The sequence below is a fragment of the Schistocerca gregaria genome, chromosome 2 (assembly GCF_023897955.1).
Source record: "Schistocerca gregaria isolate iqSchGreg1 chromosome 2, iqSchGreg1.2, whole genome shotgun sequence".
NCBI lineage: Eukaryota > Metazoa > Arthropoda > Insecta > Orthoptera > Acrididae > Schistocerca > Schistocerca gregaria.
In genome coordinates, this window is record NC_064921.1 from 567940594 (window position 1) to 567955494 (window position 14901).

Here is a 14901-nt window from a genome sequence, read left to right on the forward strand (position 1 = left end):
CACACACACTCACACACACACACACACACACACACAAACGCGCGCTTGGACGCAGGCAAGCACATCGCTACAGTTATCATACTGACATACATAGTTCTCAAACTTCACGAACGAAATATTCCTGCAGGTGCGGAGAATAGGAAAAACGTTTCCAATGAGGTGACTTGCCATACGACTTTTATTTTATGAAACAGGAAATGTCTGTTACCGTAAATCACTGTATCTTTAGTTTTTTCCGTTACGACCAAATACTCCTGATACGGAATAGTTGAGTCTGAAACATCTTTTGTAAGTTCTCTGAGGAGTAAATGATGGCTTACGAGAATCGGATACTTTATGTGAATGTAATTACTTGAACGCCTTCTTTGTTGAGAGCTACTTTAATTAATCCACAATCGCTTTTGAATCAGAAAATAATTCATTAAACTTTTTTTATAATTTCCGAGAACTTGTTACAAATATTCCAGTGTTACTGTAAATCTTTCCCCATTTTCATTAAAATGTCACATTGCATCGTTGCACCTGTAAATCAGACATTACTAAGATTATCACTAACTTGTACCACATTTCTATCGTATGCCGGAGACGGAACGAGATTTCCCTAGGTTGTGGCGGATACAGTACTGAAAATGCACCTCACTATGGAAGCTTCCTTGCCAATCCTTCCTAAGTTTGAGGGAAAAAGTCACGGGAAGGCCAGTCCCGTTCAAAGATGTTCCGTATATAACTACCAGTGTATGACGCGTGTTTAGATACGGTATTTGAACAGCCTGTTACATAAAAATGTCTAGTGAACTCGAAAGAACGTCGCGGCTTAACTCATATGGGATGATAATCGGCACAAGACCCATGGGTCATAGACGTAATACAAGAATTCCGATTTTCTGGATCACCATTGTCTAGGATGGACTTTCAATACCGCAAAAAAAATTCCACAAGTTTATTACCTTACAAATGTTTGATGAATGGACATCATGTCACTTCCATAGAGCTGTAGATGGTCTACTGATAGATCGCCGCTAGTTGGAATGTGGGGTGTCAGGAATCCATTCATGTACGTGGGACATATGCACTGCATAGACATTAGAAGCTGACGACCGTGTCCCTTCGCTGGCCAATGTGCTTTGGCCACAGAATTGTATTTCTTGAATCGTCCTGTACCCTGAATTCTGAGAGCAGGGTTAGAGACGGTACCACTGAGTTCCATCAGAATGACGGATAACCACCACTCTTATGGGCTCTCATTGTAAGGAACACAATGGAGACGTTTAGGATTTACCGTAGACTACTGGTACACTATTTTCGGATCAGATAATGAACGTCACCACAATTCCTGCAAAAATACCTTCACTTTTAATTTGTGAATTTATCACTATCACACCACCTTGCTTTATTTAAATGCATATTTGTTTATCTGTATGTTGTAATATACTTTTAACTCGTGAATCTATCACTATCGCGCCACCTTGCTTTATTTAAATGCATATTTGTTTATCTGTAAGTTGTAACATAAGGATTATCATTTTACAGGAATCCCACACCAGATCCTGAAGATCCCATTCTGTCTGTGACGTGGACACCATTCAAGAAAGACAATCACTACTACTTGAACATCACAAAGGATGGACTGAGCGTCGAAAAGGACCTCATAAAGGAAAGAATGGATTTCTGGGACAAGCTCTACAGACTGAGAGCATGATTCCACTTACGACCAGCACCATGAACTGTGCTGATGTGCACTGCAATATTATTCCATAGACTCAAAAGTAACTTAACTGATGTATGTAATGCTGCATCAGATCCATTTCTTTATGTTGTAATCAATAAAGTAAGTTCCTACGTAGGAAGTCCAGACCTTAAATAAAAATTCACCATTTGACAAAACCAAACCATTATTTCTATTCATTTAATGGCAGTATGTCCATGCTGAACAAAGCTCTTCAGAAACTAGCAAATGTGTTGAATGTGGTATCCTTGCAAGCCAAGCCGTCGCTTTTATAATAAATATGCGTCTAAGTAAAGCTAAATGTTATTATCTTTACATAAAGAAAAGTACTATTTTGTCAGTAATCTTCAAATCATGTGCTACTTACGTGATACTTCTATATAAAAGTAATCATTTTCAGCAGGCAAATTGATAACCAAATTAATTAATTCAACAATACTGAATTTTAAATTGCTGATGTACTCATGTACCATCACAATAATATAAAAATGGTGATTAGTAGAAGGAGTGTGAATGAGAACAGTGGTATATTTAAGTTACAAAATAATAAAAATTTTCATTAAACCTACAGTAACGACAGTTTTTCGGAGAACCAGCTGATAAATCTTACACAAAAACTGCAAACACGTATCAGTTAAGGAATGGTGATTGTTGGCAAGGCATGTTTTGCGGTGGAAGCTATAAAAATACTCCCATGAATTAACCCCTTTTACAACGCAATATGATTTTCTTTACATGCCTCCACTGCAAGTCAACGGTATTCCAACGGAATCAACTACGACCAATTACACCACAACCTATGACCACCTGAGAACAGGGGGGTGTGAATATCATTTAACTACCCTACGCTGGTGCAGCAGTACTCCACCTATTCACCTTGACTCACGCGCCAGCAGAAAACGGTTTACTGTGGACGAGGAGGGGCGCAATGTGACAGTTGTAAAGTTCTGACCTGTCAACGAAAATATACAAACTACGCAGTATGGTGTTGTGATTATCGGAATGCAAGAAACTTCCCCATCAGAGCCATGAAATCCTGGAAGATATCAGGGTGAGATGCATCTGCTGGCTGTTCTAGCCAAACCAATCTGACGCACAGGCACGACGACACGTGCTGGAAGTGTTATACGTCAGACGGCCTACTCAGAACGAATATGTCACTCTCGTGACACATGATCTGCCTGAGATGATAAGCAGATCCATTGTTGGTGCAGTTTTATACTGCCACAGGCTGTTAATCCCCTACAAGATATGGATCATACGTCTCACCCACTAGGGACAAACCCGAAACCCGACGTTCTCCACCGGGGAAGGACCAGAAGAGGAAGTCCCCAGAAAAGCCACAACCACTTTCCATGAAACCTTGGTACGGGAGATAAGTTAGCACAATAAACTCCTCGTACATTCCACAAACCAATTGCACTGTCCTCTACTCATTGAATCTCCCCTCTTGAGTGTTCTGTTGGCCAGGTAGCCAATCCATACACCACCAGGGTTCCCACGCTGTGAGGAGAAAGCCTCTACTTTGCATATCCTGAGAATAATCAGTCCACAACTTCAGATTTCTCTCATCTGAAAAAAGAAGAGGCATCGGTATCACGGTAAGTACAGCCATGTTTTGGTAAAAAGCATCTACCTAGCTGGGACCACAGTTGATGTAATCTTCTTTCCATGTTGACCATTTCCAATTTCTGAAAGAAGGCTTCCCAGACAAGTCACTCGTGAAATATATATTTTTGCCGCTCATTAAAAGAGCATGGCGACTTCCTGGCGTCAGGTGTGCGTGTGTGTGTGTGGGGGGGGGGGGGGGGGAAGGGTGAGGGGGCAGGGGGGGAAGGAGGGAGTGTTATAGTACTACCTCAACTAGAAACATATGCCAGTTGCTCTGTTTGTATCGTCATAGCTTCTCACATGAGAATTGATGGAGTTTTATGATCTTTCCACCAATTACACAAAAGCTCAGTGTGCTGCAATCACTCTTAAATGGATTCCTCAACCCGCTTTCAGCCATCTGGCTACCTTCCATGATGGACTGGCGCCTGGCCCAGGTAAAGTATTTTGTGAACTGGTGCACTTGTAAGTAGAAGGAGGAGAGCGGAAAGAAGTCCCTCTGTAGAAAGACCCGTTGAACACTGTTTCCCATAATCACTCGCATGTCGTCGCTGTGCTCAGCATTTATGGATTCCAATTCATCTCGCTCCCTGTTCTCGGCTGCCACCACGGAGGCTCCCACGCTCCAGGATACACATGCAGTTACAAGAGATTCTCCCCAAAATTTCTTCATTTGAAAAATCCATTAATCATACATAACAAATTTAGTACTAGGGAACACTGAGATCATGCCCTAAAATACGAATATTAATCTGACTGACAGTGGTGTTCAAGTAAGACTGAGGTGTGCCACCTTTCATCCTTTCTGGCAGTACAATAGCTCGTGTACCTCAAAATCTATAATGAAGTGCTCCATAATCTACCAACCTGTGAGATGGTTAATGGTTTTCTATAACAGTTTACACCAAACAAACGGTTCATCCAACAGCTACAGTTTGCAAATAGACAGACAAGAAACAAAACAACATACGAAAGTGTATAGTGTATAAAACTCTATGACTCAGACTAGTATGAGTTCTCCTGGTGGCAAGTGGAAGGGTAAAGACCAGCGGATAGCGCTCTGTCGACTATATAGTTATAGATGGAGTAAAAACGCAGACAATGGTAGGAAGTAAGCCGTGAGCTTTTTAAAGGAACCATCCCATCATTTGCCTTAAATAACGTAGAATAAACATTGGATATCTAAATTATACTGCCCGGAGGGGGATATCAACTTCAGTCCTTTCGAATCCAGTTACACCTGTATCGGAATAATACTTAAGTTTGATTTACCTCCTCATCGGTGTTTTCCCACTGTTTATTTCGGTTTCAAAATTTCATTTAGCTCTGACAAATTAACATGCAACGACACAACATCAACACCTATAGAATATTCATAATTTTGAACTATTTTGTTAGCAGAGTTGTTACAATGCATATCAAAAAAGGCCTTATTGCTGGCTACAAGCATTTAATCTTTACCTGTAGCCTTCAACTAGAGCACAAACACGTTTTGTCAAATATATATTGTAACATTACGAGAAACGTGCGCTACTGCGACACTAAGCAAATACAACAAATGTTTAACTCCTGTCATCCGCTAAAATGCTTCTGAAATGGTTTTTTCAGCAAATATGACATGGAGCTTCTTAATAAGTGCAATGGTTCAAAACAAATTTTTCATCATCACTACTGTAAAATATTTCCTCTACTGAAGAAGTGCTCATATTCCTTGAGGTGTGTACTTTAGAACCCATGTTTATCTCTAACTCTTTTCTTGTTTTGATCCATACTATCACCACTCTGAATTTAGAAAGCAAAGAGATTAGAATAGACGAGATTTGTTCCATGGTATAGAGGATGTAGAAATGCTATTAGCTCTTACCACATGCATTTTAAAGGCCATGATTTTGTTTTGAATGGTTGTCTTTGTTCAAAAATGGCTCTGAGCACTATGGGACTTAACTTCTGAGGTCATCAGTCCCCTAGAACATAGAACTACTTAAACCTAACTAACCTAAGGACATCACACACATCCATGCCCGAGGCAGGATTCCAACCTGCGACAGTAGCGGTCACGCTGTTCCAGACTGTAGCGCCTAGAACCACACAGCCACTACGGCCGGCGATTGTCTTTGTCATATCACTGAATATTGACTATTGCTCCAGGGATACCCTGTAAAGAATATCTTCCAAATCGTTACACTCTTCGTCTGATAACTGTCGTATGCGGAAAAAATACGCTCTGTAGCAGTTACTTCTAAACATTACCGACCTCGAAAGTTTATTTAAATCTAACACCATTTCCCTCACTAGTAATTAATTCCTAACATCTTTTAATGAAACGTTATGTTTTCCTCTTGCATTGTACCGCCTAACCCAACAAACTTTTTACCCATCTCTCTCCACTCACTTGTACCTCGGCTGTCCGTTCATCTCATTTTATAGACACTCACCATTCTGGACATAGCCTCTTGCAACAGAAAATATACGTGTAAGGTTTTTTCGGGGTCTGCTCAGAAAGTAATGTAAGATTCGGCGTGAAATGGGAACTACAGTGAAAATCTGACGGAACTTTGAACAGATTTGTTGGTCAGCGTCTTTAGTATGCCAATCGAATGTGTCTCTCTTAATTTCTGAGTGATCACATAAAGATGCCAATGCTGCCTTCCGCCATTTATGAGGACCTCGCGAGGGATTTCATCTGATGCCGTCCAGCTTACATAACAAAACTGTTCTGCATTCCCTTCTTCATTATAATTGTAGACCGCCCTCTGCAGGGGCAATGGAGATGCTCCTGTAGAGTCTTCGATGGGAAATATTTTATCACCCACAATACAGACCGTAGGGCTCCTCGTGAATTTCCTCTCTGCTCGCATTAACTGCTGACTACGACGACGACATTTGCGCATGGACTACTGTTACGACTTACTTTGCACGCTGTGTGGATCTTTAGTGGATACAGGAGCGAAGAACAAATGCCCTTCATGAACAGAGAATTAACATATTAATTAACCCTACATCTAATATAAAAGAATAAAAATAATACATCAGTTTGATGTCGTAACAGCAGCGTCTGTTGCTAACAGTAGAATTCAATGTAAAACCGATACACAATGATTTCCAATTCAGATTTCAGTACTATGGAATTCAGTAAATGATGAGTCTCGGCCGATAAATGTCGTTCTACACGCAAACACACAAAACAGATATTAGTGTATGAATGTCCTAACTTAAGTTAACCCACCGCTAGAGCTCCGGAGACGGGATGCTTACATCTCATTAGCAGCATTGTAATGGTTCCTGGCAGCGCCATCGTGCCACGGTGGCTGCTATAGGATTCACGGTGGCGTAACTGGCAGTGCAGGTACTTAACTAAACCCGCTGCTTGAGCTCCGAAGAGGGGATGCTTGGATCTCATTGGCAGCAGTGTCATTATTCTTGGCAACACCCTCGTGTTGTGGTGGCAGTGAGGTAACTGGTGGCGCGCGTACTTAAGTATACTCACCCTTCGAGTTCCGGATAGGAGAAATGTAGGGAGCAGGCAACGTACGATATGAAGTCAGAAATTTCAATAAGGTATCTTCATGTGAATGTGAAGCCCGAAGTTATGACACTTGTTTCTTGAACGTTCGAACGAAATGTTCAGCCACGCTATTAAATTGTAGCATCCCTGACACGTTAAATTCCATTGTGTTTGCAGAACTGTGCAAATTCCTTGGAGGAAAAAGGAGATGCACTGTTAGAAACAATTATTTCTGACCATTCTTCGAGAGAAAATACAGAAGCGAGATCCTTGATAGATTCGTCGAATGCACTGGGATAAAAACAATTAAATTTCTGTAGGAATCCACGATAATCAACTACCGTGTTTACCAGAAGGGCCCAGCAATGTCTATATGGTAGCATTGCCTAGGAGAATCATTGCCATGGAGAATCAGACTGTGGCCACGAAATAATTCCTGGTGCGGAGCTGCTGAGTGTATGGACAACTGACACACTGTGCCGTCACATGTTCAGTTTGCTTCTCTAATCCAAGCTATGTACAATGCTGACGCACCATCTTCTTAGTGCGAACTGATCACCAATAATCTCTATGTAGAAGACTTAACACCTGCTGTTCCAACAAAGTGGAGATTAACACTCTTGTCTGTTCATTACGCGTGTGAAGCAGAAATATATCAGTCAGAAGAGATAAACTGTTGCGTCGCACAAGGTATCTTAGCACTAACGGATCTGGAATACATTTCCGAGAGCGCGGTCAACCTTTGCGAATGTAACTTTTTAGCAATCATAGCGAGTAGTCATGCTCCGTGGCTTGGGGAATCACCGATGAGTCAACAAATAGGAATCCAGTGCTTCTGAATCAGAAGAATAAATATATAAACAAGAGTCTTCCGTTGTGTCGAATGCTTCATCTGAGCTGACAGGTAAACGAGACCGTGTGTCACCGTTTGCGTGTCGCGCCGTCGGGCGAAATAGAATTCCGTACTGGTAATTTTACAATAATAGTGACCAACGTTGAAGCTACTGCTACCTGCGGTCGGGAACTCGTTCTGGTGGAAGAAACAATGCAGTCAAAGGCTTGTAGTCCACGACCATGAAAATTTCTCTGCCGTACCATAAATTAAAGCCAGGGCTTCCTTCTCCAGATGACTACAATTAATTTGAGCAATGTTTAAAGTTTTGGAAGCAAATGCGATGGAACGTTATGTTTTCCCAGATTTGTAGGACAAAACTAGACTGATGCCATAGGACGCGGCATGTACTGCTAGCTGAAGTGGTTTGAGCCGATCGTACTGCAGAAGGCAAGACTGATAAGGAGGTATCTTGGACGTTACTTTTTCGAGAAATTTTTGGAACAATGAAGGCGCGGAAGCACTTCCAAAAGGTATGCATTGGTATTGAAACAAGACGATATGAGGATTCATAACAAAAGCTTTCTTTTCCTCTTCGTCCAACGGTAATTGAAGGTAGGCTTCTGCCAAATCACTTTACGAGAACTGTCCTCCCGCTAATCGATCCAAAATTTCCATGGGAGTAAACAAGAATCAAAGGCGGTCCGTGAATTTACCGGCTTTTGCAATCCGCACAAAGACGAATCTTCTCATTTGACTTACGAATGGCGACTATGGGTTATGCCCACTGACTTAACAAGTTTTAAGACACCAGCGGATTCCAGTTTCTGAATTTGTGTAGCAACGTCGTCATATAATGCATGCCGCACAGGGTGCAACCGGCAAATTATGAGATATGCATTAGCTTCCAGCGTTATGTGAGGGTGAAAATCTTTTGCACATCCTAGAGTACCGTCAAACAAATGTTGATAATTGTCTCAGAGTTGTTGAATTGCGGCTGGATAAACTTTTGCCAATGACATGCACGGTGTTTTGTATGTCTGATCAGAAGAAATCAAACACATCACTGCCGAAACTATTTGGACTCACGCGTGAGCGACCTACCGTGATAGGTACTTCCTTATTCGTGTTTTTATATTTTGCAAGTAAGTGGCATTTTCCATGCACGGAAATGCTGTCGCCGTTACTGGCGGTGAGATGTTGATTTAACGTTTGCAAAGGTGGTTAGCCTAATTTTGTACATGTATCTAGGTTAAGCAACATACAGATGTTCCAGTATCTATCTCGTAGTTTAAAGGGCGCTGAGTGATTACAAATTTACAGTGTAATCCACAGTTTGCGGTGTGTCCTCTGAATACAATTGTACATTAAACACTATTCGACGTTCAAGTGATCTAGTCATTGACTCATTTGCGCCTAATGCTAATGCAATATCCATTACTTCACTCAAATACATAGGAAATTCCAAACGAATCTTTCTTGATATTTCCGGTTGTAGACGCCTCAAAAATGCATCAAGGGCCCTCTCCTCTGCTTCCCACAAAAATAGGAGGTTAACCCTACCAATATTCGTGAGCCCAGAGGTGCATACATTGATTTTGCGAATAAGGTCGACGAAGCTTTCAATCGATTCCTCCTGCTTACGAAAAACCGTTGTAAGTAGTTTCCGACAATATCTTTGTGTTCTTCTTCCGATATCCCTCTATTAACCCTTCCTGAAAATTATCAAATGCTTTAGCATTTCTCAAATTCTCATTATTCGTGACATGTGCTCTAGCATCTCCAGTTAACTTCAGTCTAGCAACGTGTAATAAATGCTCCTTACTCGATTTCCCCAATTTTGCGACTGTAGCCAAATTCTCAAAAAAGATAAAAAACATCATACTCGTGTTTCCCTGAAAATGGGGTAACCAGTATCGCAGCAGTGCCATGCAGGGTGGGTGTGTTTGGATGTGGTTGCTCTTCCTTCGCCGCTGTGAGCTAATTTACCTCTATCAGTAATTTGTCTACCGGATCCCTAAATTATCCAATAACCTCATCTGCTGAAAGTTTCTTCGCCATGGCTACAATTTAACTAAGAGAAAAGTATACCCAAGAATATAAAAATGATCAGGGGAAAATACAGGAAATGGGACAGGCTCGAAACTAAAATAACTGAAATCAGCTCTCACTTCCTTTTCTGCGAGGCACGCTGTAGCTCTAGGAGATCCATATTACCGAATCCTTACTCCACATTGTAAACGGATCACACTAACGGGCACGGGAGTCCACCGCCTGTCGCTGGAATTGAACGTGGGTTCTCTGCTGGGCATGAGGAAGAGGGCCTATTTTACGTCGTGCTATGGCTGGGGTAGGGGTTGTTTGTATCAAGTGAAGCGATAACTGGTGGGCAGGCTAAATCTTAAACCCCATTTGCTTCGATAACCTCTTAGCACTTCACTGAGGCGAGGGCTGCGATGATTTAGAATTTCGGTCCTCAATCTCTGATCTTATGATATATGAAGAGTAGCATAGCGAAACGTTTCATCCTGATACGTTCCGCCATAAACACAATTCAATTCCAGTCTCTAGTCATGACCTGCAGTTCCACGATCCATTTTTATAGGACTGCTCACTGCGACGTTACGTGCAGAAAAATTCATACTGTGCAGAACTAACGTGTATTTGACTCTCAAAAAACTGATATACTCTTGCAATTGTGACCTCGTAGGGCTAGGTTTGGGGATCACTGGAGGGGAAAATTTCACTATGAGGTGTACACTCTTACACATGAAAAGAAAAATTCATGACATGATCCACCTGTGATTTGGTAGGCGTCAAAATGTTGATACAGCTGTGTTATGTATTCTTTACATGTTTCCTCCGTCTCACTGAAGTGCCGGAAGGGCAGGTGAATTCCTTCTATAGCGTCTGGCACCCTTTGCTACTGACCTGCTTTCATTTGTACGCCGCAAGAAAATGCTGATAGCAGTTATGTTATTTGTTGACACTGAAAATGAACAAGAGAAGTTTGACGCTGCTCAACACTTAGAGGTTTTTCTCTCTGGTTTGCCATTATGCGTTAAATATATAAGCTTAAATATTTCAGCTTCGATATTTCAAATTATTTTATACACACACACGAGATGGAAATCAGTAGAACGAAAAATTTGTCCAGCTATGGTGTCCAAAGCTCCTTGTTCCACTATCCCCAGTTTGTTATGATTTCCTTTTCACACGGTGTTGTTCTTTAGTGGATACAGGAGCAAGGAACGGATACCATTCATGAACAGAAAACACAATACTAATTTATTCTACTGCGTGTCTATGGAGTATCGCCTCCGTTGTGCGACTAGATTCGTGATTTCCTGTCAGAGAGGTCACAGTTGGCAGTAATAGACGGAAAGTAATTGAGTAAAACAGAAGTAAAATCCGGCGTTCCCCAAGGAAGTGTTACAGGCCCTCTATTGTTCCTGATCTATATTAACGACATAGGAGATAATCTGAGTAGCCGTATTAGATTGTTTGCAGATGATGCTGTCATTTATCGTCTGTAAAGTCATCAGATGATCAAAACGACTTGCAAAATGATTTAGATAAGACGTCTGTATGGTCCGAAAAGTGGCAATTGACCCTGAATAAACAAGAGTATGAAGTTATTCACATGAGTACTAAAAGAAGTGAGCTAAATTTCCATTACACGGTAAGTCACACAAATGTGATGGCTGTAAATTCAGCTACATACTTAGGGATTACAATTACAAATAACCTAAATTGGAACGATCACATAGATGGTATTGTGGGTAGAGCAAAACCAAAGACTGCGATTCATTGGCAGAACTCTTAGAAGGTGCAACAGGTCTACTAAAGAGACTGCTAACACTGTGCTTGTCCGCCATATTTTGGAGTATTTCTGTACGGTGTGGGATCCGCATCAGCTGGGACTGACGGATGACATCGAAAAGTACAGAGAAGGGCAGCTCGTTTTGTATTATCGCGAAATAGGGGAGATAGTGTCACAGACCTGATACGTGAATTGGTGTGGCAATCATTAACACAAAGGCGTTTTACGGTGCGACGGGACTTATCATGAAATTTCAATCACCAGTTTTCTCCTCCGATTGCGAACATTCTGTTACCACCCACGTACATAGAGAGAAATGATCATCACGATAAAATAAGAGGAATCAGGAATCGAAAAGAAAAAATTAAGTGCCCGTTTTTCCAGCGTGCCGTTCGAGAGTGGAACGGTAGAGAGACAGCTTGAAGGTACTGTGTGCCCGACCGAGACTCGAACTCGGGACCTTTGCCTTTAGCGGGCAAGTGCTCTACCAACGGAGCTACCGAAGCACGACTCACGCCCGGTACTCACAGCTTTACTTCTGCCAGTATCCGTCTCCTACCTTCCAAACTTTACAGAAGCTCTCCTGCGAACCTTGCAGAACTAGCACTCCTGAAAGAAAGGATACTGCGGAGACATGGCTTAGCCACAGCCTGGGAGATGTTTCCAGAATGAGATTTTCACTCTGCAACGGAGTGTGCGCTGATATGAAACTTCCTAGCAGATTAAAACTGTGTGCCCGACCGAGACTCGAACTCGGGACCTTTGCCTTTCGCGGGCAAGTGCTCTACCAACGGAGCTACCGAAGCACGACTCACGCCCGGTACTCACAGCTTTACTTCTGCCAGTATCCGTCTCCTACCTTCCAAACTTTACAGAAGCTCTCCTGCGAACCTTGCAGAACTAGCACTCCTGAAAGAAAGGATACTGCGGAGACATGGCTTAGCCACAGCCTGGGGGATGTTTCAAGAATGAGATTTTCACTCTGCAGCGGAGTGTGCGCTGATATGAAACTTCCTGGCAGATTAAAACTGTGTGCCCGACCGAGACTCGAACTCGGGACCTTTGCCTTTCGCGGGCAAGTGCTCTACCAACGGAGCTACCGAAGCACGACTCACGCCCGGTACTCACAGCTTTACTTCTGCCAGTATCCGTCACCTACCTTCCAAACTTTACACAAGCTCTCCTGCGAACCTTGCAGAACTAGCACTCCTGAAAGAAAGGATACTGCGGAGACATGGCTTAGCCACAGCCTGGGGGATGTTTCCAGAATGAGATTTTCACTCTGCAGCGGAGTGCGCGCTGATATGAAACTTCCTGACAGATTAAAACCGTGCGCCCAACCGAGACTCGAACTCGGGACCTTTGCCTTTCGCGGGCAAGTGCTCTACCAACGGAGCTACCGAAGCACGACTCACGCCTGGTACTCACAGCTTTACTTCTGCCAGTATCCATCTCCAACCTTCCAAACTTTACAGAAGCTCTCCTGCGAACCTTGCAGAACTAGCACTCCTGTAAGAAAGGATACTGCGAAGACATGGCTTAGCCACAGCCTGGGGGATGTTTCCAGAATGAGATTTTCACTCTGCAGCGGATTGTGCGCTGATATGAATCTTCCTGGCAGATTAAAACTGTATGCCCGACTGAGACTCGAACTCGGGACCTTTGCCTTTCTCGGGCAAGTGCTCTACCAACGGAGCTACCGAAGCACGACTCACGCCCGGCACTCACAGCTTTACTTCTGCCCGTATCCGTCTCCTACGTTCCAAACTTTACAGAAGCTCTCCTGCGAACCTTGCAGAACTAGCACTCCTGAAAGAAAGGATACTGCGGAGACATGGCTTAGCCACAGCCTGGGGGATGTTTCCAGAATGAGATTTTCACTCTGCAGCGGAGTGTACGCTGATATAAAACTTCCTGGCAGATTAAATCTGTGTGCCCGACCGAGACTCGAACTCGGGACCTTTGCCTTTCGCGGGCAAGTGCGTAACCAATGGAGCTACCGAAGCACGACTCACGCCCGGTGCTCACAGCTTTACTTCTGCCAGTATCCGTCTCCTACCTTCCAAACTTTACAGAAGCTCTCCTGCGAAACTTGCAGAACTAGCACTCCTGAAAGAAAGGATACTGCGGAGACATGGCTTAGCCACAGCCTGGGTGATGTTTCCAGAATGACATTTTCACTCTGCAGCGGAGTGTGCGCTGATATGAATCTTCCTGGCAGATTAAAACTGTGTGCCCGACCGAGACTCGAACTCGTGACCTTTGCCTTTCACGGGCAAGTGCTCTACCAACGGGGCTACCGAAGCACGACTCACGCCCGGTACTCGCAGCTTTACTTCTGCCCGTGTCCGTCTCCTATCTTCCAAACTTTACAGAAGCTCTCCTGCGAACCTTGCAGAACTAGCACTTCTGAAAGAAAGGATACTGCGGAGACTTGGCTTAGCCACAGCCTAGGGGATGTTTCCAGAATGAGATTTTCACTCTGCAGCAGCGTGTGCGCTGATATGAAACATCCTGGCAGATTAAAACTGTGTGCCCGACCGAGACTCGAACTCGGGACCTTTGCCTTTCTCGGGCAAGTGCTCTACCAACGGAGCTACCGAAGCACGACTCACGCCCGGTACTCACAGCTTTACTTCTGCCAGTATCCGTCTCCTACCTTCCAAACTTTACAGAAGCTCTCCTGCGAACCTTGCAGAACTAGCACTCCTGAAAGAAAGGATACTGCGGAGACATGGCTTAGCAACAGCCTGGGGGATGTTTCCAGAATGAGTTTTTCACTCTGCAGCGGAGTGTGCGCTGATATGAAACTTCCTAACAGATTAAAACTGTGTGCCCGACCGAGACTCGAACTCGGGACCTTTGCCTTTCGAGGGCAAGTGCTCTACCAACGGAGCTACCGAAGCACGACTCACGCCCGGTACTCACAGCTTTACTTGTGCCAGTATCCGTCTCCTACCTTAGAAACTTTACAGAAGCTCTCCACGAACCTTTCAGAACTAGCACTCCTGAAAGAAAGGATACTGCGGAGACATGGCTTAGCCAGAGCCTGGGGGATGCTTCCAGAATGAGATTTTCACTCTGCAGCGGCGTGTGCGATGACATGAAACTTCCTGGCAGATTAAAACTGTGTGCCCGACCGAGACTCGAACTCGGGACCTTTGCCTTTCGCGGGCAAGTGCTCTACCAACGGAGCTACCGAAGCACGACTTACACCCGGTACTCACAGCTTTACTTCTGCCAGTATCCGTCTCCTACCTTCCAAACTTTACAGAAGCTCTCCTGCGAACCTTGCAGAACTAGCACTCCTGAAAGAAAGGATACTGCGGAGACATGGCTTAGCCACAGCCTGGGGGATGTTTCCAGAATGAGATTTTCACTCTGCAGCTGAGTGTGCGCTGATA

General features: G+C 43.6%; 1 protein-coding gene across 4 annotated transcripts in view; it reads left to right on the forward strand.

Moving 5' to 3' along the window:
* The window catches only part of LOC126332740 (juvenile hormone esterase-like), a 292229-nt gene that overhangs the window by 65165 nt on the left and 212163 nt on the right, over positions 1-14901 (forward strand). Inside the window, exon 10 of one of the 4 annotated variants that reach the window (XM_049996631.1) lies at positions 1531-1889. The exons of the other annotated variants lie outside the window; for them this stretch is intronic. Coding sequence (XP_049852588.1) covers positions 1531-1699 — 169 coding nt within the window. The 3' untranslated portion in view covers positions 1700-1889. Of the gene's footprint in view, positions 1-1530; positions 1890-14901 lie in introns of those variants that run through there. 4 annotated transcript variants of the gene reach the window in all.